Here is a 27,724-nt window from a genome sequence, read left to right on the forward strand (position 1 = left end):
AGCAGTACAAAATGTGTCACACAATCTTTTCAAGGCAATAGGGAGAAATGTGTGGACTCATTCTCATTGGTTTAGAGCACTTCATCACCTGTTGGCATTAAAAAAAAAAAACTTTAAATGAATGTTTATTTTTTCTCAAATCCTGCCCTGTGCTCCTTTAATAGAGAAAATGTTCTCAAATGACATCTGTTTCTGTTGTATGTTTTTAGTCCCAGTTTGTAAATTCTCCTATTTTGTGTGTTTTGTGTATTTTTGTAGTTATATTTTGTGTTTTTGTTATCATTTTGTACATTTCTCTCTGATTTAATCTGTTTCTGCTGTTGTTTTGAGTATTTTTTGAGTCATTCAGTGTATTTTTGTTGTCATTTTGTGTGTTTTTAGTGTTATTTAGTAAATTATCTTTTTTTTATTGTTGTTTTGTGTGTTTTTGGAGTCATTCAGTGTAATTTAGTTATCATTTTGTGTTGTTTTTAGTGTCATTTTGTCAATTTTTCTCCAATTGTGTGTGTTTTTGTTGTTGTTTTGTGCTTTTGCAGTCCTTTATGTGTATATTTGCTCTTGTTTTGTGTCTTTTTTTTGTCATTTTGTGTATTTTGAACTCATTTTGTGTGTTTACTTTGGGGGCCACACTAACCGCCAGTTGTTATTGTTGTTTTGACAATAAATTGTTGGTGTCCAAAAATAAAATCAGAATAAGATTCCATATTTGAGGTACATTTATATGAGCATATGTATAAATGAATAATGTGCAGTAATCAGAACAAAAATGGAAGGCTAAAAGGTGAAAACCAAGGAATGATCGTAAACACAGAAAGGTTGAGCACAAGCACACTTATTCTTGATATGATACAAGATGTTGTAATACCTACTTACAGACTCTAGAGGGAGACAGAGAATACGTTTGTGATTTAAGGTATTCTGTGATTTAAATAAGCTGTAAAAATGTCAACACATGCAAATCAAACTGTGGCTCCTTCTTAAAGGGGACATATTATGAAAAATTCACTTTTGCAGTTTTTTTTTTAAATCACATATGAGGTAACTATACTGTCCAATGGCACACAAAATATGAAATAAAAGCATCCAGTCATTTTTTTTTGTGGTCTGTGTAAGTTTTACAACACAGAGAAAATTGCTTCGTTTCAAATTTTCCAGATTTGTGACATCACAAGTCAAATTGAGAAAAATAATAGGCCGTATTCATAGACTGCCACTCTATTCATACGCAGCTCCCCTCATTGGCCAGTTTAGGTGACGTGATAGGTTCACCACGTGACTTAAATTTCCGTCAGTTGTATTTTAGCTCATATTTATTTTTAGCTACCCTGCTAACCCTTTTATTTTAACCCTAACCCTATCCCTAATTTTAACCCAGGAAATACCCTGAAATGTTTATTTTTGTCTGATATGTAATGTTAAAGGTGGAATTTGCCATGTTAAATATGTTAAAATGAAAAAAATGTATACGTCAAAAGTGGGATTCAAACCCACGTTAGCGGGAAAAAGAATCCTTGAGTGCGGCACCTTAGACCACTCAGCCATCCTGACATGGTAGCCATAGTCCCAGGGGCTCTGGCTATGTTTAACGTATCTCTAGAAAGAAAACACCCTCCCCTCTGCTGGTAACTCCACCCCCCTGCCATTGTTTTTTTTCACTAGCAAAGGTGTGATGGCTACCGGTAAAACTAAATACAGAACTCACCTGCTGTACAGTGAACGTAAACTGTAGTGGTTCGACGCATTGGCGAACCTGTTCTATTGCCTCGTATCGCTGATCTGACGTGTTTGTGACACAATGCGAAGCAGCGGTTTGAGAAAACAACTGATTATCACATGATTTGCATTATTCCTGTAGTTAGAAGAGCAGAGGAGGAGGAGAAAGTGACTTAGCAGCTTAACACTCTGGCGAGAGTTTGAATGACTGCTGCTGCTGCTAGACCCTATGCGCTGAGACGGACTCACTTACAGTGTTTTACTGTAAAAAGTGTCTAGAGATACGTTAAACACAGCCACAGCCCACGGGACTGTGGGTACGTTTCTGGACCTTTTCTACAGTGTAACGTACCTCTGTTCTCACCGTGTCAGAATGGCCGAGTGGTCTAAGGCTCCACACTGAAGTATTCTTCCTTCTCCTAACGTGAGAATTCCACTTTTGACATATAAATGTTTTCATTTAACATATTTAACACAGCAAAGTCCACCTTTAAATATACAGGGGGTAGCGTTAGGGCTAAAATAAAAGGGTTAGCAGGGTAGCTGAAAACAAATATGAGCTGAAATACAACTAACGGAACTTTAGGTCATGTGGTGCACCTATCACGTGATCTAAACTGGCCAATGAGAGGCGTTGCATGTGCATAGAGTGGCTATGGATACGTTAAACATATCCATAGCCACGGCCTTTACTGTAATGTGAAGTTTTTTTGGCTGAAAACAATAACAACATCTAGAGACACGCCCACTCATGAATATGCATAAGCAGGCCCCAAAACGGCCCGATTTCAGAACTGCTCAGGAAGTGACTTTTCAGAGGGCTGAAACTCTGGAAAACAGGCGACTTTGGGACAATAAACATGAAATACTATGTTTTTGGGGTCCTTAGAACAATAATAAGTTCCCTTTAAGTGAACTCACTGTTGACTTTGGGCGGAGTCATCTCTAAACTAATAGTACTGTATGTGCTTGTGCTTTTACAGCATGTACTCGTAAAATGTGCTCATATACATAAACACACTTAGTGTAATTTTGAATGGCCTTCAACTCGGCTAAAAACTGACAAAAAAATACACAACTTGTGTGTGGTTTCAGTTTTCCTGTTGTTTGCATAACTAAAATTGTCTTTGTTTTATTTATGGCTGTATTTACCTGACTATGTACCTTGTGTGTTGTTTTATGATTTGTGTACAACATTACTGGCCAACTGTAAAGTTTTAAAGTGCTTTATAAATAAAGTTGGTATGGTAACCTACTCCCACAACTCACTAAAATATACAATATGGCTCTAAAAACACAGAAAAAATGAAAACATATAGAACGACAAAAATACACAAAATGGGCCTCAAAACACAAAAAATGACAAAGAAATAGAGAAAATGACACGTATCACAAATATACTGTACACAAAATGACTCATCACACACAAAATGCCAGCACAAATACTAAAATGCACAAAATGAAGAAAAAAATGCATAAAAAAACCACAGAATAACACTAAGAGCAAACAAATGGACAACAATAACACGTAAAACAACAAAACGACACAACGACAGACTTAATGTGTTAATGCACAGATCTGCTCAGATCAAACACAATCCCATAAAAGTTGTCCATATTCAAATTTTTTGGAAAGGGTCCGTGTGTTGCCACTAGCGGCAGCAATGAGATGAGTTTAAAACTGATTTTAACGCCGTGAAAACTGCCCTAAGGCCATATTTAGAACAACATTAATGTCTGTGGGAGAATCATCCAGGAATGATTTGAACGTGTTAGTGAAAATAGTTTGTGTGTGATGCCATCAATCATCTGACACTGATAAAAGCCTGGAGACAAAAGCTGAGCCGGTCCGGAGGAGGCCTCGTTCAAAGCTATGTGATGCACAGGTATGCACCAGGCCCTCCCTAACATACCACAGCACCTCGCCCTGCCTGACGAGAGACGTCGCGACACTTAATCCATTCCGTGATCAGGGAATGATCAAGGACCTGTTCTTCCATCTGAGGGCATGATGTAAGAAGGTGTGAGTGTTTAATCACTGCATTTCAAAGGCTAACGCACCCTGGAAATATGAAAAGTGAGACAAATCATGACAGCTACTAAGCCTACTTTATATACATTAATTAGTGCTGTCAATAGATAAAACATATTGTGCGATTAATTAATTATGCTTTTTGAATAAATAATCTAATTAATCTCTTTTTAATCTCACCTAAAAATTGCTGAGAAACGCCTTTTCATTTAATTTACATTATTGTGGCAGACTGAAAGATGAATGTATCACAAAGTGTCTTTATAAAGTAATTTAGACTTGAAACATCACCATTTCTCTATGTGTGAGACTAGACCCAAGAGCTGCTACCACCTTTAGTTTAGAACATCAAGGAAATATCGATGGATACTTCTGTCAATCTACAAATAATAGAAAACAGAAATGAAACAAAAGCACATAAGAATAATTTTCTGAGAAATTAATGAACAACAGAACTTGTTGCTTTTCTCCCTCCTTCAAATAACTTAAAACAAATAAAACAGACCCATCAATCACAGTGCTGTAAAGTAGCACATCAAAAATAACAGTGTTCATCAGAAAATAAAGTACTGTAATAACATCAAGCAATCACTACTAGTAGTAGTAATAGTAGCCCCGCCCACATCCTCTACCACTGAGAGTGGTCGACTGTCCACTACAATCATTTATCCACTCATTTTGTTAATTTGTCACTCATGGATTTATTAATAGGGCGCACGGTGGCTTAGTGGTTAGCACGTCTGCCTCACAGCAAGAGGGTCCTGGGTTCAAGCCCTGGGGTGGACACCTGGGTCCTGCATGGGTTTCCTCCGGGTACTCCGGCTTCCTCCCACAATCCAAAAAACATGACTGTAAGGTTGCTTGGAGTCTCTAAATTGCCCATAGGAGTGAATGAGAGAGTGAGTGGTTGTCTGTCTGTGTTGCCCTGTGATGAACTGGCGTCCTGTCCAGGGTGTAACCCCGCCCAGCGCCCTATGAGAGCCGGAGATTGGCACCGGCAGACCCCCGCGACCCTGATAAACGGGAATAAGTGGGTATGAAAATGGATGGATGGATTTATTAATTATAAATCATCTCATCCAGTGTGGATTGTATGGGCCACTCTGTCTGCTCGGTCTAGTGTACCGTCAGAAGGACCGCTGTCCGTGCTAGCTGCTACATAGTTAGCATTAATGTGGAAAAGCTCTGCTGGAGGCTAGAAGACCTACGGTGATAAATAAACTCTTTCTTGCACAATTTGCACACAACTGGGCTTTAGTTTTCCATTTGGTGTTTTTTTTTTACTAAAATTAACACGCTCAAAGACTCCTCAGCTTCTACCGTTGCAGCCGGTGCATCAGTATTTACCATCATGTAGCTGGTGTCTACTGGTCTTGATGGAAAACACCATAACACCACCTGCAGTATGTGCAAGTTAAATATCATTTTGTGAAGTTGTGTAATTATGTAACGTTAATTTAAGAGTTTTCTTTTACTTTTCCTGGGAAAATGAAATCAGTCTGCTTTATGAAATCCACACTGTCTATGGGATAATTTCGTCTTCTATAGAACTTCACGTCACGTCACAAAAGCGTGGGTTATTAACAGGAGAGTGAAGAGCTTTTTACTGTAAATCCCCTCTAATACCTGAAACAGGAACAAACAGAAGGTAATAATTCCTCCATGTCTGTTCTAATAATAACAGCAGCCACGCCTCTCCACATCAAACAAAGCCACCAAAGGAGGAAAATTCCCGCACAGGTGCAACCATGTGTTTACCCATGGGAACCAGCTCAACGTTTCTGTTTCTGGACAACAGACAAACGTGTAAAAACTCCAGAGTATTAATGTCTGGTCTGAAAGTGTCAGAGCAATCTCATGACTCAATGTGGAACAAACACAGTCTGTTCAGTGGTGTTGAGTGAGTGTCTGAAGCGTCCTCTCGTTAAAGCCGTAGAACAATGTAAAATCTATTTCACCTTTCAAGGAAAATGATAGAGGTCACATAGCAGATGATTTAAAGCACATAAAGTGCATCAATGGCATTGTTTTAGGATCATAAACCGTGCACTTAACATTCTGAGAAGTCTAAACGTCTCATTAGACTAAATACCAATGTCATCTTTTTTTCTACAAATACACAACTGAAACTGGTTAAAGCTGGTTCAACACCTTCAGTTTCTTACACAGCTTTTATCAATCAATGCAAAAATAATAAGATGAACAACTTCTTCCTTGATGTCTTTAGTTAAAGAAGAAAAAAAAAATAGGTGGCAATAAAAAATCGTGGGCTGCAAGACTTTATGGATTCATCTTATTTCAGTCTAATTAATAAAAGTCTCTAAAAGCGAAATTAATACATTACACAACCTTATCCATCATTAGATGATCGCTCTAAAGCTGAATAATGAAACTATGTTACATAAATAAATGACATATTTGTGTCAGAAATATCCTTGGATCGTCGCCATTTTGGAGATTTCAGCCAATCAGCGTTCACAAGTTGTTGTCACGTCGTGTCTAAAATAATGATCAATCTGAGCATTAATGAAGGAAAGAACAAAGATTTTTGTCTGTATTTTTATTGGTGTTTTATTAGTGTTTAAAATTAATTTACCATATTAGTTTGTTGTAATTTTGTACATTTTCCTCTGTCTTCTTGTTTATTTTAGTTATTTTTTGTGGTTGTTTGGTATATTTTTCTGATGGTTGTGTGTATTTTTGGTGTAATTTAGTTTATTTTTCTCTCATTTTTTGAGTTTTAGTCTTTTTGTGTGAATTTGTTATTCTGTGTGTTTTTGTTGTATTTTTTGTATATTTTTGTACATTTCTGTTGTAATTTTGCATATATTTCTATGAATTTGTTGTAGTCCTGTGTATTTTTGTTGTAATTTGATTTATTTTTGCTTTAATTTTGTATATTTTTCTCTCATTTATTTTTTTTCTGTGTATCTCTGAATATTGTTGTGTATTTATGATGTAATTTTGCCTATTTTTGTAAATTTTTATTGCGATTTTGTAAATGTTTTTCATCCTTCACATACTTTTGTGATCATATATGTAAACATGTAGAAATGGAATGGATGCAGTAAATACAACTTATCTTGGAAAACTGAGCAACAATAAACTACAGTGTAGCTCTAGCGCTGAGTAGAATTATTACTACCAATGACGTATTAAAAATGCATTTCAGCTGTTAAAATGTACAAAAAAGTCACATTGTTGTAAAAGTCAGACCCTGAATTTAAAAGAACAATAGTTGTGACTTATACAGTGAAAATGTTGGTATAAATTTTGATACTTACTCGATGGTGCCGTGCCCCTCGGCGCTCTCATGCACCACATGGCCCTGGAGAATCTCCTGAGTCTTCACAGTAGAGATCGGCAGGTCTAGATCTTGCTCTGCAGGAACACATTCAAGTATACAAATCCAGGTCTTTCTGTTAAAGATGTCTAATAGACTTCCCAGCATTCTCTTCTCAATAATATTTGAACCAAACACAGGCAAAATAAACCATTTGCCTAATTGAGTTTGGCCCCCAACATAAAACATACAAAATGACAAAAGTAGAGAACCCCCTGAGAAAAAATACACAAAATTACTCCCATGACACACCAAACGACAGAGAAAATATCAGAAAAATATAAAATCGACAATGAAATTACAAAACTTGATACAAAATGAGAGAAAAATATACAAAATGATACCAAAAATGCACAAACAACAACAAAAGTATAAAAAAATCGCAAGAAAAAGACACAAAACGAGAGAGAAAAATGTCTAAACTATACCAAGAACACACAAACAACAGCAAAAATACACAAAATGACAACAAAAACACAAAAAATTAGAGAAAAATATTCTAAATGATACCAAAGTGCACAAATGACAAGAAAAATACACAAAATGACAACAAAAACACACACAATGAGAAAAAATTCTGCTAAATAATACTAAGAAAGCTGAAACAACAACAAAAATACATGGAATAACAACAAAAACACACAAAATGAAAGAACAATATACTAAATGAGCACAAACAACAACAAAAATACACAAAATGACAACAAAAACAGAAAATGAGAGGAAAATATTCAAAATGATACGAATAATGCACAAACGCCAATAACAATGTTCAGATTGGTTATTATTGTAAATGCTGATGTGAATTCTGATCACATGACCCTTAGATCAGACAATCACATTTTTCAGGTGATAGAAGTTGTCTTTGATCTCAGTCTTTGTCTAGCATTGAACAGCCGTGTGGTTTTCTTATGATCTATGGAGGGCTGGCAGTGTTACACCTTTGCAAGTCATTGTCGCTAATACCATTTTTAATATACCTTCACTGTGGGAAAGGCACCTCTGAGGTGAATCCTTACCTGTGAGAATCACGAGGCTCTGTTGGCGATACAGTTTTCCTTTCTTTCTCCGTTCGTTCTCAGCGGGAAAAAGCGAAGGAATCTCCGGCAGAGGCTCTGATTTAGGCTCATCTGGAGTGACGACGGAAACAGAATCGCTGAAGCCGTTTTCTTCATTGTCCTTTGGCTCCACGGCTGGAGACCTCCAGGGCTGCAAAACCATTGGCTGCTCCACACGCACCATGTACCTGTAGACACATGAAACAGCTGCTGATGCTGACACCGTGATAAATTCTGACTAGTTTAATCCCTGGAACTCAACGTTTTCAAACTCTTTCCAACTTTGCTCTTTAAGTTTGATATTTAGGTCTTGCATTATTAGGTGTTACTACAGGATTCAACTCACTTTATCTTAAAGTTACTTTTTATCAGTTAAAGCCATAATGTGGACCTCACAGATCAATAAATACACGATCATTTCCTCACAAAAAAGATGTAAAAGGTTGATTGTTTTCATCTCTACAGTAAACACTCTCCTATTGACGTTGCTGGAAAAATTTGGTGCATTGCATTGTGGGATGTGGAGTCCTGTAGATGGATATGTAAAAGTGTTTTCTTTCATTTTTAAATTCATTTCTTCACCAGACAAGGACGACAGTGATTTGCTCAACACCGTTTCTGTTCTAGTTTGGTATTAAAATATTGGCTGTATTCTGAGCTTTCTGTGTAAAACCCAAAATAAACACTCTCCGTTGTTTTGCCGAAACATTCAGTGAAAACACCAGAAATGTGTTGGGAAAGAAAGTGGCTGTGTTCAAAATGGCACACTCCATACTATGCACTGTCTACTATATACTATTAGTATGATTAGGAAGATGAGCATTCCCACTGACGTATACTTCGAAGTTACGATGCATTTCGAACCTACAACGACAAAAAAATGACTCACACTGAGGCTAAATATCTCCATTGATTCGCCACCTTTGAAAGTTCTGAAAGCATTTGAAATGAGAAATTGACCAAGTAGAATATCAACATGTGATCATTTGATCCATAAAACACGTGGAAACACATTTCATTCCAACATTTTCGGAGACCCTCCATTGTGCTACTGACAAAACTTCCAGTTTTATCTCCTAACCCTTCAAAACAAGAGCCCTATTAACAAAAGAGTAAAAAAAACAATGGAAGACGTTAGTATTAGTAATACATTAGTATGAGTAGTACGTTAGTATGAGTAGTACGTTAGTATTAGTAGTACATTAGTAGGAGTAGTACGTTAGTATTAGTAGTACATTAGTAGGAGTAGTACGTTAGTATTAGTAGTACATTAGTAGGAGTAGTACGTTAGTATTAGTAGTACATTAGTAGGAGTAGTACGTTAGTATGAGTAGTACATTAGTATGAGTAGTACGTTAGTATTAGTAGTACATTAGTAGGAGTAGTACGTTAGTATTAGTAGTACATTAGTAGGAGTAGTACGTTAGTATTAGTAGTACATTAGTAGGAGTAGTACGTTAGTATTAGTAGTACATTAGTAGGAATAGTACGTTAGTATTAGTAGTACATTAGTATGAGTAGTATGTTAGTATGACATTTCTAACACAGCCAATGCCTCACCTTCCCTCTTCCTGTTCCAGCAGACGCCTGTAGGTGGCGATCTCTCTCTCTAGTCTCATCTTGGTGTTGAGCAGCTGTCCATGGCGCTGTCTCTGATTGGCTAGCCCGCACCTCACCTGCTCTAGCTCCGCCTCCAGCTCGGCAATGACCTGGGAGAGGTCGTGCAGCTGAGAGGAGAACGTGCGCTTGGTGTGCTGCAGGGAGTTCTCCAGGCCTTTCTCCTGAACACCCAAACAACAAATTAAACATGGCCGCCGCCACAGGCATCAGGGGACCCTATTGTGGGTGCTCCTACCAACGCGTGTAGGGTTTCCATCTCCACCTGCAGGCAGCTCCACTGCTTCCTGGCCTCTGCAAGCTCGGCCCGAGCCTCCAGCAGGGCGGCGCCGCCGAGGCTCACCTGCGTCCACGCCGCCGCTTCCTCCTGCGTTAGAGAGAAGGTCAGAGATTGAACCAACGAATGGCTAACTCTGACTTAGTGTCGTTATTTGGTTTAGAGAAGCAAAATAAATGTTTCTGCAGGTTTTTTATCTTGTTGTTAAAGCAACCATTTGTTTTACATTCCACCATTGATCAGAAACTGGACCAACGGAACACTGTTGCCTAGCAACAGCTAACAGAAATCAACAAAAGTGCGTCATATCCTGACCAAAATGGTGACTCTTCATAGTTTGTGCCCGAAGGTATAAAAAGTCATTTTAATGTGTTTTGTTTTTTTAAATAAAAAGATGCACATATTTTGTTTACAATATATACAGTAAACTATTTTTTTTTTTTTGTTCGTACATTTTCACTACCTGTACCCTTTATGATTGTTCTTTATCGTCATTCAGACTTTAAACCAAAGATGCAAAGCTTCACTGCACACGAATCACACGCTAAATAAATAGTAAAAACTATTAAATAGTGCTTATAAACAGAGCACTATAAGAATAAAAGACTAAAATAGTTCAAACACATTACACAAACAAAATCTAAATAATATATATGTATATATTATTATAATTAATAAATATGTGAATGAGAATGTAGTAGGTATATATTTTTCTACACATGGAAATATGAAAATATGTGTCTATATGTGTATGAATATATAATTAATAAAGAAGGTGTGCAAAAGTGAATGCATACAGTTATCTCTAACTGTATATATTTCACATATAAATCTAACATTTGTGTCCTCATAACAAAGTGGGAACAGTCGATTTGAGCCGATGGTGCGATATAACAAGTTTATACTTTCAACAACTTTTTTTTGAAAATTTAAAATGAGAAGGAGAAAAATAAATATGACACAATGTATGTTGTTTTTAAGAAGCACAGATGTGTGAGGAAATAACATTCCATAGGACGAATGAGCTCGGACGGGAAAGGCGGAGCCAGATTTCTGAAAATAGTCTTTATATAAGCCACGACACAATTTACACACAAAAATGCAACATATTTAACACAAATGACAGCACAGATTACCACCTCAGACACACACCTCTCTCCTTCTGACTAAACACAAAGGTCCGGCCCTTTTGTTAATGATTATTTTACGCTCAAACATGAGCACCGACCAATGGCATTTGGATTCTTGAGATTACTGCACTGTGCAAACACAAGTTACACAACACACCACAGAGTTAGCGGCTCCCAGCCGGAGCTGTTTTTATAGATGAGTCAAACACAAGTGAGAGCAGGAGATTCACACGGATATACACAGCTTTCTGTTTCTCAATCTTTCAGATACTGTGATTAAGTATAAGAATATTCCCTTTAATACTCAATACGTGTTTGTCTAGACTCATTTCTTTACACTATTTGAGTTAAAATCACCGTAAAGAAAACAAGTCATCAGCCATAACATTATGATCACTGCTGACGGACGCATTCGGGGTCAATTTGCCCTTTTTCCTGATTTGATCGTGATTATTGAAGTTTCAATTCGATTACAAACCGATTTACCATTATTAACGACTAATAGGGATGTAACGAAATAGTCAACTCACGATACGAAATACAATATAGGGCTCACGATACGATATAAAAAATCACACAAATTCCCAATGAAGAGTAACCAATGAGAAACAAATATTTATTGATGTAAAACAACAAGACTTTTTTTTTTTTATAATTATTTCTCATTTATTGAACATAAAATTATTAAAAGCTTTTGCCTTAGTGCTGTTATATTTTGGACTTTCCCTTCCTTAGCTCCTCTTTCAGTACTGCAGCAATGTTTTGGCCAGTGTGTGATTCAAATATGCTCTCAATGGTGTGGGCTCTAACTGTTATATAGCTTTGAGAAGCGAGTCTGTAGTTATATCTACTCTCTCAGTCTTCTCCATGGAGTCTTTTACTTTAGCGGACCAAGCACAGTCTTGATGAGGTGCAGAGGATCTCTGTGAAACGTGTGCTGACAGACTCTCTAAAGCCCAAGTCATGCTGCTGATGCACAGCCACACGTCATGCTGCTGAGTAGGCATCCGTGTGTTGACACATAGGACTGCGCGTCAATGTGACAAACACATAAATCACGCCTCAGAGTGAACTTATCACTGTTTTCACTCAGTGATCCGTCTCAACCTCTGCTTAGAAGAGGCATTAATGCTCAGTAAGGCTGCAATGATTAGACATAATCAATAATGTCGACTACAAAAATGTGTTGACGCTGATTTTATAGCGTCGACGCGTTGTTTAATCTTGTAAATTAGTGATAAAATCCAGCCCACGGCCGCTTCCTGCTTTCTGTCTGCTGCAGTACCTCACATCAAGTTTGTTTGAATCTTGGGGATCTTAAGAATCTGTAAGCAATTACCTGCATTCTGGTGCATTTTAGCCGTCTTAATTAAAACATTGGTACAATAATCTTACTGAACTCAGTCACACATCTGTTACAACAGTGCATAATGAATAAACAAACTGTATTTCTTTACTTTTTATTTCATGTTGCAATAAATAAATCACAGAATTACAGGGTTAATACAGGCAGAAGCAAGTCAAATTTAATGCTTTTTGACCATAATTATGGTATTTTCAATTAACTTATACAGTAAAACTTGTTGAGCAATGTCATAATGTCCCCATAAATTCAGATTTAATGCCAGTTTGAATCCAATTTAATGCTTTTTAATAACAATTAAGGCCTTGACTTCGGCACAGTTCATTAAATGACTTAATGCTTTTCAATGCACCATGAAAACCCTGAATTACACAAATGTTCCCAAAGTTTTTTTTCCATCTGTCTGAAAATGAAACTTATTGTTGACAGATTGTTGTTTTGTTTATCTCATCAAGCTTTTCTTGATGAATATGGCAAACCACAACATGGTTTTGTCTCTTTTGTAACATAGTAGATCTTAGCCAAGTTTTTAAACGTGGAAGCGCACTGAAGCTGCGCTCCCTTGAAACTTTTTTTACTTGATTTTATTCCGTGCACCTCTCTCAGATCTATAGACACAGGTCAAATAGTGGAGCCCAGAGTTCACAGCAAACATGATGAGGCTGCGTTGAGTTGCTATTATTTATTTATTTTTAGTAAACATCAAAGAGCAGATACCACAGCGCAACTTCAGAGCTCTGATGTTCTCCATGCCTAGATTTTTCGGCTGTTCTTTATTTTTAGCAAAAGATAATAGTCATATTATGACAATTTGATGAATAGGTCATATAGAGTGATGTACACACACACACATAGAGAGCCCTACCTCGCTGAGGCCTCGTCGCTGTGATCTGGATGCTCCTCCTGCTGTTTCACGCACAGGCCCACCCTCTCCTGGGGGAGGATCAGGAAAGAGGTGATGTCTCTCCCCCCATCCTGGAGATCTAGTCTGCTGCTCGTTCCGCACTCTGATTCGATCACGGAGCCGGGGAATCTCCATCCCTGTGCCATTGTCCTCCTTCTCTTCCTCTGTCCTTGCTGCTGCTGCTGGTGAGTCTAACAGAGCATCACAGGAGCTGGTCCACTGCAGCTGCAGAGCCCAGGCTGTCTGCAGACAGGAAGGAGGGAGGGGGGGGAGAAAGGAGTAGGAGAGAGAGAGAGAGAGAGAGAGAGAGAGAGAGAGAGAGCGAGAGAGAGAGAGAGAGAGAGAGAGAGAGAGAGAGAGAGAGAGAGAGTATTCAACCCATGAGTGGGAAACCACAGAAAAAAGTGAAAACAAAACAAAACACGAAGGGCCTGTACAACAAAGCTGGATAAGTACAGTATATCTGTGATATCTCTCCGTTAGCGGGTTTCACCTAACCAAACATTCTCTATCATAGAGCAGCTGTACTACGCAGCAGGATATAAGCATGTTCACTTCAGCCAGGTGATTTCAGCCTGGCAACGTGCGAGTTCACTGGAAACGACGTCAGGAGCATTCAGAAATGGAGAAACTTACGTCACAATTGAGGAATATTTCTTTAAAAATATGAAGAATTAAAATCTATAATTCAGACCAAAAACAACACTGTTGCTGCAGAAAAAGCAGGAAGGAAAGAACACAGGCAGGAAGCTTATACACTAATAATCCATAGAATGATAAACGGACAGCGCTCTGATCAGTTTCACTTTATTACAGCACAGACGTGTTTCTATTCAAGTAATCCTCCTCAATTTATCACACACACACTGGGATGAGATATGAGCTGTCTTCATTACCATAATGTTCGTATGTATGAATGAATGAGTTCATCCAAACTCAGAAGTTAATGCGATTGTGTTTAATCTTTATTTAATTAACAGTATTTTACTTAAATATGTATGTTTTCACTTCTCTTTCTTTCTGTCTTGAGCGGCTGTAACACAAGTACTTCTGATTCTGATAAGAGGAAATCCAGCTTTGTAGTACAGGCCCTAAAAGATAAGAGCCCTCAGAGAGAGCAAACCTCCTTTTTTCCAGATATTGTCAGTTACCAGGATCAATGATCTCGATCATTACACCATGGTATTTCACACTTTAAAGGCTTGGAAGGAATGTATATCTTCATTAATAAACATACAGTAGGTCCAAATGTATGGGTCGATAGTATACGGACGAAACTCTTTGGGAATATTGAGAAACCATCCCAAATTAACTGAGTCATATTTCATAAAGATCAGTCAATTACAAAAAGATACACATTTTTTTAAAATTCTGCCAATGATGAGGGATAAGAATTTTTCAGAATCAGTATATTAATGCAGATCCAATACAAAATTAAATGGAATCTACCATGGCTTAAGATCCATATTTAGGTAAGATTCTGTAAAAATCAATTGGGTACTTTTGACTTTATTTTGCTAACAGACAAACATACGCAGGTAAAAATATTCCCTCCTTAGACGAGGTAACATCCCAGCACTAAAACTCACAGACAATCCAGAGACTCAGAGTCAGATCAGAAGTGTAGCAGCAGTGATTTGTCTCCGACTGAACCCAGAGCTCCATTAAACCCAATGCAGATTGTGTGTGTCTGATGATCAACAGGAAGGGACATTTTCCAACAGCTCATGCAACATGCAGACAGAAGAACAGAAGGACAGAGACCTCAAACTCCCGGTCCATGTACTGCAGCTCTGTCATGGAGCGATGGCACTCGTCCTGCAGCCTTGAGCTGCTCTCATCCATTGTCCTTTTGGTTTCCCTCAACAGCCGCAGGTGCTGCTCCAGATGACGAGTGTTCACCTCCTCCGAATCACACCTAAAGAAAGAAAAATAGCATTAGATACATCTGTCTACGGCAGTGTTTCTCAAACGGGGGTACGCAATGGCACTACTTGAGAAACAAAGTGCAAAATTAACAAATGAAAGCTTTAAAAATATGGGGTTTATAATGTTTATGTTTAGTTAAAAATACTAATCATGGTGGAAATTATTTTAATTAGAACATGAACTAAAAATACAAGGGTTGGTCCCACAACAGGAGGGGAAAAAGAATTTGTTTCTGGCTCGTTTCGTTCTTTTGTAATCAGCCGTTGAATAGAGCAAGTTTTGCACAATCTTCAGTTTCAGAGAAAAAAGCAGTTTTCTAAAAAAACCCTGTCAGTGACTTTAAAGCTATTTTTTGGCTTTAGTGACAACTCTAACATCTGAACATTGTTTCCTTATATAAAACAAAAAAAAAAAAACACTGAGACTGGGCTTTTGATGATAAAATTATTATTATTTTGCTATCTGTGTCAGAGTTGAATGAATTTCTTACTGTATTTTGGCGTTCCTCCAAGTTTCTCTCCCGTCAGTCTGCACACACGCAACTTCCTCTTCCTCCCGGACATGCAGAGTGTCACTGCGTTCCCCGTGTTTTTATTGTTTTATCACACCATCGCCACACTATCCATGAGTTCCACACATGCTCTGGTCGAGTGTGCACTGCTGTGCGCTGCTGGGAACGTCAACTCTCGTACGTAGCGCCATTTTCTGCCTCATAAACGCCTTTCCTCTTCTCCCTCTGAGCTCTGCTGAGCATGGATGATCTGTCATCCAAAGGTGCGCTCACCTATTATTTTGCTATCTGGCTCCCCTCCCCCCTCGTCAATGGCACTGAGCGTTTGGATTTGAAATGACGAGTAATCTCGTCAATGGCACTGTGTGAGTTAAGTACAGTAACACGAGTACTTGTAATGCATTACTTTCACCTCTGGCAAACAAGGTGTTAATTTGACATGGGGTGTCCCGATCCGATATTGATATCAGATATCGGATATCTAAAATCTCCGATATATACTATTCTATATTTATACAATTGTAGATACTGTAGATATTATGTTGAAGGTTAAAATGTATGTAACCAATTGGTTAATAATAAATGGGTCAGTTTTTCTCGTATCTACTGTTGCTGACTATTGTTCTCTGTTTGAGTGACATCACTTGATCAAGCCTTTTCTAACATTCCACACTACAAAATAAGTCATAAAAGTATGTATGATTCATGCTGATATTGTATCTGATCAATATCGGGATCGGACAATACTCAAGGACGCATTATCGGTATGTTATCGGAAGTAAAAAAGTTGGGGCATTCCGAATATGACATGTTGTACATAGAATCTGCAACTACAACATAATTTTTCAGAAACTAGACATCCACATGGTCACAATGATACCAATTTAAACTTGTTATACTGCTAGTAGGGGTATCTCCTTAATTATAGGGCCTTTTTTAGCCTTGGCCACTGCACTATATAGAGAGCTGTGTGTGTGTGTGTGTTTTCTCTCTGTGTCACCGCACATCAACACAAGCAAAGCGCTGACGCACTTTCAATGCCGGTCTGGATTTGTGTGCAGGCGTGCGTGGTGATGACAAAGAGCTGGAGAAGCAACGCACACAGGACGACTCGGGTGTTTACCCCTAAATAATGAATCAACACTTTTAAATGTATCGGTGCCAAATGTTTCACATCGGAGCACGGTTTGTGTCTGACGTGGATGAAAAAGGTCGGAGCGTTGGAGAACGTTCAGGAGAGTGGATGTGAGCTCCAGCTGACCTGGCCTGGATGTCTGCAGCTCGAGCTTTCATGTTGTCCGACTGTAGCGCCAACTCAGCGTTTTCCATCAGTAGCTTAGCCACCTGCAGACAAAACACAAACACAGGAAATACATTATTAAAAAAGGTCATGTTTCAGTCGACTAACACAGACATTGGGTCACCTGAAATGTCTAGTAGTTGGCAAAAATAAAATATTTTATTTGTCAAATATAAATCCAGTTATTAATAACAATATTACATCTACTACTACTACTACTACTACTACTACTACTACTACTACTACTACTACTACTACTACTACTAAATAATAAAATGTGATTTAAAAATACCTGAGCTGGCACAACTTGCCACCATCCATCCACCATTTTAGTTGATTTTGGAAAATAATCTAATTGTGATTTTTTTTCCTCAATATTGCGATTTAATATGCGATTATTTTTTCAAGGACCTCTTGTCATGTATTTTTCAAACAACACAAGCAATAAATCAATCTGTTTTATAATAAACAATTTCAATTTTATTTAAACTTTAAATATAATAATAATAGACATTTTAAAGCACAGATTACAACAATAAAGCAAACAAATCTGTGGCTTTAGCTCTTCAACATATCGAAGTTCACGTTTCATGAAACATGTTCTTCTTAAACACTCTTAACAGGACAGTACAAGAAAAAAAAGAAAAACAAATCGCAGCCTTTGAAATTAGAAAATCGCGTTCACTGGGCGCAAGGCGAGAGTACACCCTGGAAAGGGCACCAGTCCATCGCAGGGCAACACAGCCAACAACTCACACTCACAATCACTCCTATAGGCCATTTATTTTTTCGTGGTCCTTTCACTGTTATAACACGTTTACATTGAGGACCAGATATTCCTCTGTTGCTTGTTCAATCCCACGTCTGCTTTAACGCTCATAATGTATTTACATCAGACACACGTTCACCGTGGGAGAGCAAAGACATGTGGGTCACGCTAAAATCCTAAACACACCCTTTGCACACACACACACGCGCACACACACACACACGCGCACGCACGCACGCACACACACACACACGCGCGCACACACACGCCCTCATTTCATCATGTTTCCAAACACTCTCACATCATGACACACCCATGTAGAGTGAGAACCAGGGGGATAAGCATGTTATTTACACCACAAACATCATTTCACAAGCGTAAGGTGGAACTTAGGGAACCTGTTTGAGTTCCCGTGAGGCGAGGAGCACAGTTAGCATGTCTAACATGTCTGTACATTCACACAGCAGAAAGAAAACACTGACACCCTGCTTTAGGAAACAATACGGCTGGCAGTTAAACCTAGTGTGGCCATGCCAAATGTTTGATTGACACAATATGTAGCAGGAAATAAAAGATATTTTTTAACGTCTGCCAGAGACGTCTGTTGTTCATATGTCAGACTTAGCATTGGATTAAAGCCCAGTTGCTGTTGACAACTAAAGCAGAACAAATGACTTCACACCCAGTGGATTAGTTGATTTTTCAGTTACAATTACTCGTGTTCAATTACGATTACATTGACCAGCATATTTTCCAATTACAATTCGATTACAATTCATTTTGATCCTCAGAAAGTCATTTACAATTTCATTCTCAATTACTAAAGTTCAATTAAAATCCATCACAATTACTGAGCCTGAGATAATAATATTTTTTGTTGTTTTGCGTGTTTTTTTATGTGCATGAGTCCTTGTGTCGTCTTGGGTGTTTTTAGTCTCATTCTGTCTATTCTGTTGTCTTTTTGTGTATTTTTTGTTTTGCATAAATATGTGTCTTTGTTGTATTTTTGGTTATTTTTTTGCTGTCTTGTTTTTTTTGTCTAATGCTGTTCATTTTGATTTCTTACCCTTCCTTAGGGAGGGATGGTGATGGTCACAATTAAGCAATAAAATAAATCAATTTTTTTTACTGCAATAACAAAACATGCATTGCTGTCTCATAATGATTGCACTTTTTGTAGTGTTGACCTTTGACAGCATGTGCAGACAAGTAAAAAAGAAAAAAAGAAAGAGAAGAATTAATAATAATAATAATAATTCTGTTCATTTTTGTTGTTGTTTTATGTATTTTTTTGTTGTCGTTTTATGTATTTTCTGTTGAAATTTTGTGTTTTTTTGTCATAATTTTTCACACTTTTGAGTATTTTGTTGTCCTTTTGTGTATTTCTCTGTAACATTGTGTGTTGGCGGCCGCACAAAATTAGTCCGAGGGCCGCATGAGGCCCCCGGTCCAACATTTGCTCATGACAACATTATAGTTCCAGCTATTTGTTATTGAAAGCTTTACAGCCTCATTGATTGAAATCTAAGTTTTCCAAACCAGGCAGACGTACTGTATGTGTACGTGACGCTTCATCTCTAATTCTTTTCATACCATTTATATAACGATAAACATTAATTTGACAAAGTCACATAAGAATTTGAATGAATGAACCTCATATGTCACACCTCAGTCTATCTAATACAGACACAAATATGTATGTTGCGTTCTGCCTCGTACAACTCTGTGCCAGTTTGGAAGATCTCCAACAAACACAAAAACAACGAACTGTTTTAGGGAGGTTTGCTGTTTAATCTTGTTCATGCGTCAAAGTGGCGTTGGGTAAAACCAACTCTGAATAGCTCCCAATGGAGGATTAACACTTTGTAGGAAGCACGACGATGCGTGTTAGTGTGAGTGTGTTGGAATGTTGCTTACAATACCGTAATTACCGGACTATAAGCCGCTACTTTTTTCTCACGCTTTGATGAATGACAATGACGCGGCTAAATTGTGGATTTTTCCCAGTTTTATAAGCTTCATGCCGCCACAAACTTGAGCTCCGTCACATTAGACCAGGTGGAACAATGAAACTGTTAACATTAAATCGTTCTTGCTCGCACTGAATCATTCTGATCATAGCAACGGCGCAGAAAAATGTTGTCAGAGAGCGAGAGAGCGAGAGAGAGAGAGAGAGAGAGAGAGAGAGAGAGAGAGCGCAAGTTAGTGCAATAAGAGGTAATCTAGCTTCGTAACGTAGCTCCAATAGGTCGTATTATCAAGCACTGCTCAAGGCTCCGTAACTCGTTTTTCTATAACAAACTAACACAAGTTTTTAATCAATTAATATTTTTAATCAAATAAAAATCCAGTGTAGGCCTCATTGATCAATAAATCAAAGATATATTTGCTGTAAAGGGTTGAAATTGCCGTTTGAAAGTTTGTAAACACTTGGTTTATTGACATTGTCGTAGAAGTTTTGCGCATTGCATTGTCGGATGTGGAGTGTGTTGTTACTTCAGTCTCGTGATTTCTTGTTTTTGCCCCTAAAACTCTGCCAAAGTGACATTTCTGGTGTTTTCACTGAAAGTTGCAGTAAAAATAGCGGATGTTTGTTTTCGGGTTCACACGGAAAAATCTGAATCTGACCCACATTTAATGTCTCATGAAGGGAGGTGACATCATACTGGGAATACTGGGAAGAAACTAGAACAAAAATGGAAATCACAGTAAGAATCAAGTAAAAACACTTCCATGCATCCATCTATGGGACTCCATATCCCACAATGCAATGCACAAAACGTTTACGTAAACATTAAGTGCTTACAGTGGAGCAACAATTTCTCGCAAATTATCTTCTATTTATGGATCTATGAAGCCTGCACTATGTTTTTATCTGGTGAAAAAATGTATCGGTTCCTGCAGCTTTAACCTAGAGAAAATATTCTTGAAAAATAAATCGTAAAACTGTTGTTTTGTAAAATAATCCGTTAGTTTTAAACCTTCTTATTTGTTGCAATGATTTTACTTTAAAAAAATAAATAAAAAAAAAAAAAAAATCTTGTTCATTTTAATTCATTCTTAATTATAAATGAAAAAGACACTACCCTATTTTGATTTTGTTCCCATTATTGTGACTAACGTTGTGTTTATTTGTGAATAATTGTGTGATCATTCACAACTGAAATTAGTAATCCGTGCCAAGCAATTACAATTTTGGGTTTTTCCATTTTTGAAAAATAATTTCCTTGTGGAGTTACTTATCTAAACACTAATATTAACTGTAAACACAAACTCTAGATTTGATCCACTTACTGTCTCTTCTCCTTCCACTAATGAGCGTAAAGAAGGAAGTGGTTCTATATTGAGGTCGAGCACATTTCTAAACAACAAACTGATTTTTACAGATTTGTGACCAAGGGGAATTTTCGGGGCGTAGCTGCTGTTTGCTTGTTGCGTAAGAAGATGAAAAGATCAGCAGTCATCACGACTTAATAACATCTTAACTTCAAACAAACCTGGCTTTGTTTTGCTTTTTAACTCTGTTATCAAGAAACCCGAGTAGATTGGGAAATAAGTGTAAGTCTGCTGCCAATTGATGACGTGTTTATTGAGTCATCCATTCACCTGATCTGACCTCTAACAGATATCACTCACACATGGAGGTGCATGGCAGGGTTGGGTCAATTATAATTATAATTATGACATAATCATAACTTAAATGTATTTGAGCTCAGATTATTAACTTGTTATTGTAATTGACATGGAAAATGTATAAAAAACTGTAAATTACAATTTATTTAAATGCAAAACTGGGGCTTACACACATGTAGTTTATAATTAGTAAAATATGTTTCATATCAAACTTTCCCACTACTCACTGTTTGTTAATCTTTATGGAGGTAAACAGAAAAAAACAAAACATTTTAAATCAATTTAAATAAATATTTTCAATATATTTCTGTATTTCAATATATATTTGAGACCCAAATAAATAATAAAATCAATGTCATATTTTTTTTGTATTTGGGCCATATTATGGGCAGTACATTTGTGTCTCTATCATTCAATCAAAAAATAAAACATTTCGATCAGAGAAAAAAAATTCTATGAAAAAAAAAATTCTGTGAAAAAAGATGAATTAGAAGTAATTAAAAAAACATTTTCAATCAAAAAAAAAGTGTTCAAAAGCAATTATTTGGGTCTCAAATAATGTTTTTTGCATTTCAAAACTTTTTTCTTTGATTGAAATGATTTATTTTTTAATGATGTAAACATTTTTTGGGATTGAAACCTTAGTTTTTTTCTAATTTAATAATAAAGACACAAATCTACCTCCATAAATATTGAGGATCATTTTACTATTAAAAAAAAAATCAATATTCTGACAGAAAAAGGCTCAGACGCCCCACCAAAAATAACTATACAATTGAGTTGTAATTGAACATGGCTAATTCAAGAAAATTAAAATAAAAAATGAATTGACCCCAACTATAATTGTAATTACTTAACTGATAATTACATTTATGGCGTAATTATAATTATAATTCATCTCAGATGCCCACACCAAAAATACTAAAACCTATATTTTCATTGATTAAGAAGACTAACAAGGTAATCAATAGTTAGGAAAGAAATTAGATGATATATTATGATATATATATATGTTTGTAGTGTATTTTACAGCTGATTTAGGACCATTATTATAAGTGATGCTAACAGAAAGCTAACACAAGAGGAAGGTTAACTCTTAATAGGTTATTTATTAAAGGCTTAGTAATTGGGAATATGTGAAATTGGAATTTAGTAATTGAGAACATAATTGTAATTGACTTTCTGAGGATAAAAAATCATCGTAATGTAATTGTAATTGTAAAAAATTCTGGCCACTGCAATCGTAATGTAATAGTAATTGAGAATGGGTAATTGAAAATGTAATTGTAAATGAAAAAATGTAACTGACCCCAACCCTGGTGCGTGGTGCGTTTGATTGGCAGCCAAGAAGCACTGACTATAGAACCTGAGCTGATCATAAAACCATGACAGCCAACCAGTCTGAGCCAATCACATTGGATAACCAGCTGATTGATGATGTCATAAAAGCAGAGTCTGACCTGTGCTCGCAGCTCCACCACCGTCTGCTCCTGCTGGGACCAGTCCTGGGAGCGCGCACTGCTCCTCACGCCCCACTCACATATCTGAGCCTCCAGGTGTCGGTTGGCCTCCTGCAGCTGGTTCACCTGCTGCAGGAACTTCTTCAATCTAGCGTTCAGGTCCCACATGGTTTGGCTGGGGTCCTCTAGAAAGTCCATGGTGACCTGGAGGAAAACAAGTAGAGAGTGCGTGAACCACCAACTCACGCTGGGAGATTTCCATGTAGTCAAATAGCACCACAACAGAGCCCAGCGACGTGCATTTACACTGTCAGGATATTACAACTCCCACAGCAAGGTGGCTGCCACCCAGCTGAGGTCACATGCTGCTAAGGTGTTAACAAGGTAAATGTTTACCCAGGGATACTCACGGATCAGCTACAGCTACAGTAAAATGTCAGCTGGCTTTGCCCTTTTTACACCTGATCACAATCCCCAACAAACAACCTCCTCCCAGCTGGTTCTACTCCTCAGGGTCCAGGGATGTTCAGGGATGTTCAGCCACCTCCTGAGGGCACCATGAGAGCAGAAACAACACGTGGCGAGTGCTGGACAGCTAGCTTACATCACCATGGCTCTGTGGCCCTTTGTGCTCCCTGATCCAGGATTACTGAGTTGCTTTCAAAACTGTAACAACACGAGGTGTGGAGCGAATGTTCAGGGAGACATTGTGACTGGACCTGGGAGTGCACGGGCCTAGGGGTTAGTGGCCATATCTCAAAAGGGCATTATATGGGGAGATACCCATGGTAGAACAAAACACAACTGTATTTTATAGTAAGAAACTGATTGCTGTGAATTGGGGTGAATCAGGGGTGTTTTTGAGCCCATTTTAGTGATACATCCTGGTGACCACTTTCGCAATTTATTGAAAACACATATTTGTCAAATACAAATAATTTCCTTCAAAACATTTGTTTTGTACCAAAATGTCAACAATGATGAGACACATCTTCAACAAAACAATTTGGGTCAATCTATTTTGGTCGTCAAAAAGTGACAAAATAACAGTCAAAACTATTTGGATTTGGGAATAGTTTTGCTCAAGATTGTCCATAATATTGTTAATATACTAGGTTAACGGCCATATCTCAAAAGGGCATTATACGTATGAGGAGACACCCCTCCCCATGGTAGAACAAAACACAACTGTATTATTTTCAAAGTATGATATTGTATATAAGAAGTAGGAAAATTATTTTTATCGTCACCAGAGTTGGGGGCAAGGATGTTTTTGTTTTTGAGTGCATTTTAGTGATACATCCTGGTGATGACGTGATTTATAAAAAACAGGTAATTATCAAATAAATGTATTTCAAAACATATTTTTACGTCATATTTGATCTCAAAACGTCGAGAATGATGAGACACATCTTCAACAAAACAATTTGAGTCGCTTCGAAATCTATTTTGGCCGTCAGGTGACAAAAAGTGACAAAATAAGTCAAAAAATATTATTTTGCTGACAAATATGACAGAATTAAAAAAAATATATATACTGTATATAGTTATTTGAAAATTACGTGTTTTAGATAAATCGCGAAAGTTGTCACCAGGGCATATCACTAAAATGGGCTCAGAAACACCCCTGATACCAATTCTGGCAACCACAACAATCATTTTCTCACTTCTTATATACAGTATCATACTTGAAAAAAAAAAAAAAACATATACAATTGTGTTTCATTCTACCCTGGGGAGGGATATCTGATTTTTTTCTGGTCACAGAGCTAAAAAGTAGACCTCATAAATCCTTATATTACTCAATACTCAAGCTGAGGCAAGAATAAACCTCCTCAGATTTCCTGAAAAATCATTAAAAACACAAGGTGCTTCACCTCAGCTCAGGTCATCAATCATATGTCAAGTATTGGATATGTTATGATAATTTTTTTTTGATGTGCAGGGTGTGGTGCAAAGACGAACTTGTTTAAAGCAACGAGCTGTGATCACAATGTAAGCAGATGATGGGAGGCTTACTGCCTCAAATAGTCAGAAAACACTTAGATTTGAACCAACAAGTGCCGTGTGTTGCTGCTCTTGTCGATTTGTTTGCGTACTTTTAATGAAATTTTGATTTTGTGCCTGCTAGTTTTTCCGTGTTCTGTTTGGTAGTTATTACGATCTAACTTTAATCATATTTTAAGCTGTTAATATGAAACGTGTGATATATTTTCACCAACTACGATTTATAAACAGGACATCCCTAGTCATAAATGTCCTAAATTAAATCAGAATCAGAATCAGTTTTATTGACAAGTAAAGTTTTTAGACAAGAGAAGAAATTTTACTTGGTGGATGGTGCAAAAGGAAAAAAAAAAAATCCCAAAAAACAAACAAAATAAGTAATTTATGTTATCGTTTTGCGTTTTCGTTGTCGTTTTGTTTATTATTTTTACTATTGTTTTCTGTGTTCTTTTTGTGAATTCTCATATTTTGTATGTTTTAGTATTCCTTGAGTAAACTTTTCTAGTTTTGTGTGTTTCTGGTGTTATTTTATATACTTTGCTCTCATTTTGTGTGTTTTGGGTGTCATTACGTGTATTTTCATTGTTGTCAGTGTGTGATCTTGGTGTCATTTTGTCTTGTATTTTGTGTTTCTTTGATGTGTTTTTGTTGTCATTTGTTTCGCGTAATTTTGTTATAATTATTTTGCGCACATAATTAGACCGTGAGACTCATGTGGCCGCCGGGACTGCCAGTTGCCCATGTCTTTTAAGTTTTACAAATAAACAATGTAAACATTTATTGAAAAAACGAACAGCAATAAAGCTTGTGAGGATTGAGAGGCGTCACATTCTAGTGATTCCGAGGACAAACTTGCCACCACAGAAGTGCGTGATATTAATATAGGGTTACAAACTAGCTACTTAGGGCTGGTCCTACAAATTAAATGTTTTAAATAACTATTTTGGATACTTTCTAATTAATTTACAATTCTTAGATTTCTCTTTATTGTCCTTACTTGCATATGGAAGAGTTTTTTTTTTTAATGCAAAGACTTTTGTCCTTGCATCAAAACAAATCTGCTATTGTTGTTTCATTTAGTAGAGGAAAACACAAAATAACAAAAAATAATGTTTTGTTAGACATTGTCTGCACACGATCAACAGCATATACATAGATCGAGGAACTTTTTTTTTTCCATGTCTGCACATGCTGTCAAAGGTCAACACTACAAGAAGTGCAATCATTATGAGACAGCAATGCATGTTTCTAGATCTAGGAACTTTTAATAAAAAAAATAATTCATTTTGATGCATATTTTAATTAAAATGATAAAAATCTAATTTTAAAAAATAACAATCTTGCCTAGCTTCATGCTAGCATCATACTTTTCCATTGAAAGTGATAATTAGTAGGGGGGGTGTGAGTTATTCTGTTGTTTACAATCATAGCAGTTCCTATAGTATGTGTATATTATGAAGGTGACAAATATACTTTTTTTTTTTAGTATTATTTAAAAAATAAATAAAAATATTGTTATTATAATTTTAATAATAAACCACAAAATGGCTTACAACTTACATAAACCCATTTGTTATGAGGGTGATGAAAAATCATTAGGCTTCTCCTTTTGCTAAGCTGATGGAATATGATTTGAATAAATCTTTAATAAATACACACAGAATCTTATGTTCTCTATATACAACCACATCCATAAATAGGATATTCCCCTTTTGTATCAGTAGTGTATATTTGTGTCTGTCTTCTAAAAAGTTGCTTTTGTGCAGTTGTGTGTACAGATTTGGAAGCTTTGCTTGTCACTTGGTTCCTGCACTGGGTAAACAGGCTCACTGTGCAGAAAGGCAGGATGTGGGATTATTATTATTATCCTTAGCGACTACAGACAACTTCTCCTGTCTGTGCAACAGCATTTGAGCAAATATTGTCTCACTGGGAGGGTTTGATATAGTATCAATGTTCAATTGCAACACAATTCCGATTACGGTGACCATCATTTTTTCCAATTACAATTAGAATCACAAATACTATTTTCCCCCTTAAAGGCAGGGTAGGGAATTTTCGAAAACTAGCATGATTTTGAAAGTATAGCATCTTCTGCTGCACTTTTACCCAACCCCTCCCCTCTGTGCTCCCTCTAAAGCTGTCTCATCCAGCGGTAAGTAAACACTAAACTTTATCGTTATATGTAAAAAAATGGGTCTAAAAACTGTATTTTAACTCTGTCACCGGTGACGCGCTATGAGTGTGAACTTGTGCACGCGAGGGGTCGAGAACGAGCAAGGAGACGTGATTAGTTAATAAAAAACAAACCGTCTTTTTTCAGTGGCCGAAGTTTTTACAGAGTTACAGCTGCTACAGATGACGGATTTTCTTCGTACCTTTTTCAGAGCACATAAGATCTTCATTTTTGTCAGGATATAAAGACAATTTCAACCAAAACCTAAAATGTGTTTCGGGAGGAATTTACCTACCCTACCTTTAAGTCAATTACAATTAATCACAATTACTGAGCCTTTATTAAATACTCCATAAAATGTAACCTTCCTGTTAGCATCTCTTATAATATTTGGTCAGTTCTGAGTCCGACCCATGTCTTAAATCAGCTGTAAAATATCATCTAATTTTGTTTTTCATCTCTTGGTTACCTTGCTAGGCTTCCTTATCAATAAAAAGGCTTT

At 37.0% G+C, this 27,724-nt stretch overlaps 1 protein-coding gene across 7 annotated transcripts in view; it reads right to left on the minus strand.

Moving 5' to 3' along the window:
* The window catches only part of krt222 (keratin 222), a 47,442-nt gene that overhangs the window by 2,108 nt on the left and 17,610 nt on the right, over positions 1–27,724 (minus strand). For 3 of the 7 annotated variants that reach the window (XM_028452578.1, XM_028452665.1, XM_028452491.1), the window contains exons 1-8: positions 23,040–23,394; positions 17,139–17,221; positions 15,202–15,355; positions 13,399–13,680; positions 10,002–10,130; positions 9,707–9,927; positions 8,108–8,334; positions 7,030–7,126 (exon numbers count right to left, since the gene is read on the minus strand). In XM_028452578.1, the coding sequence (XP_028308379.1) occupies positions 7,030–7,126; positions 8,108–8,334; positions 9,707–9,927; positions 10,002–10,130; positions 13,399–13,680; positions 15,202–15,355; positions 17,139–17,221; positions 23,040–23,237 (1,391 nt within the window). In that variant the 5' untranslated portion in view covers positions 23,238–23,394. Of the gene's footprint in view, positions 1–7,029; positions 7,127–8,107; positions 8,335–9,706; positions 9,928–10,001; positions 10,131–13,398; positions 13,681–15,201; positions 15,356–17,138; positions 17,222–23,039; positions 23,396–23,449; positions 23,470–27,724 lie in introns of those variants that run through there. The other 4 variants (XM_028452244.1, XM_028452164.1, XM_028452326.1 and 1 more) reach the window with 3 other exon arrangements.

The sequence above is a fragment of the Gouania willdenowi genome, chromosome 1 (genome assembly GCF_900634775.1).
Source record: "Gouania willdenowi chromosome 1, fGouWil2.1, whole genome shotgun sequence".
Classification (NCBI taxonomy): domain Eukaryota; kingdom Metazoa; phylum Chordata; class Actinopteri; order Blenniiformes; family Gobiesocidae; genus Gouania; species Gouania willdenowi.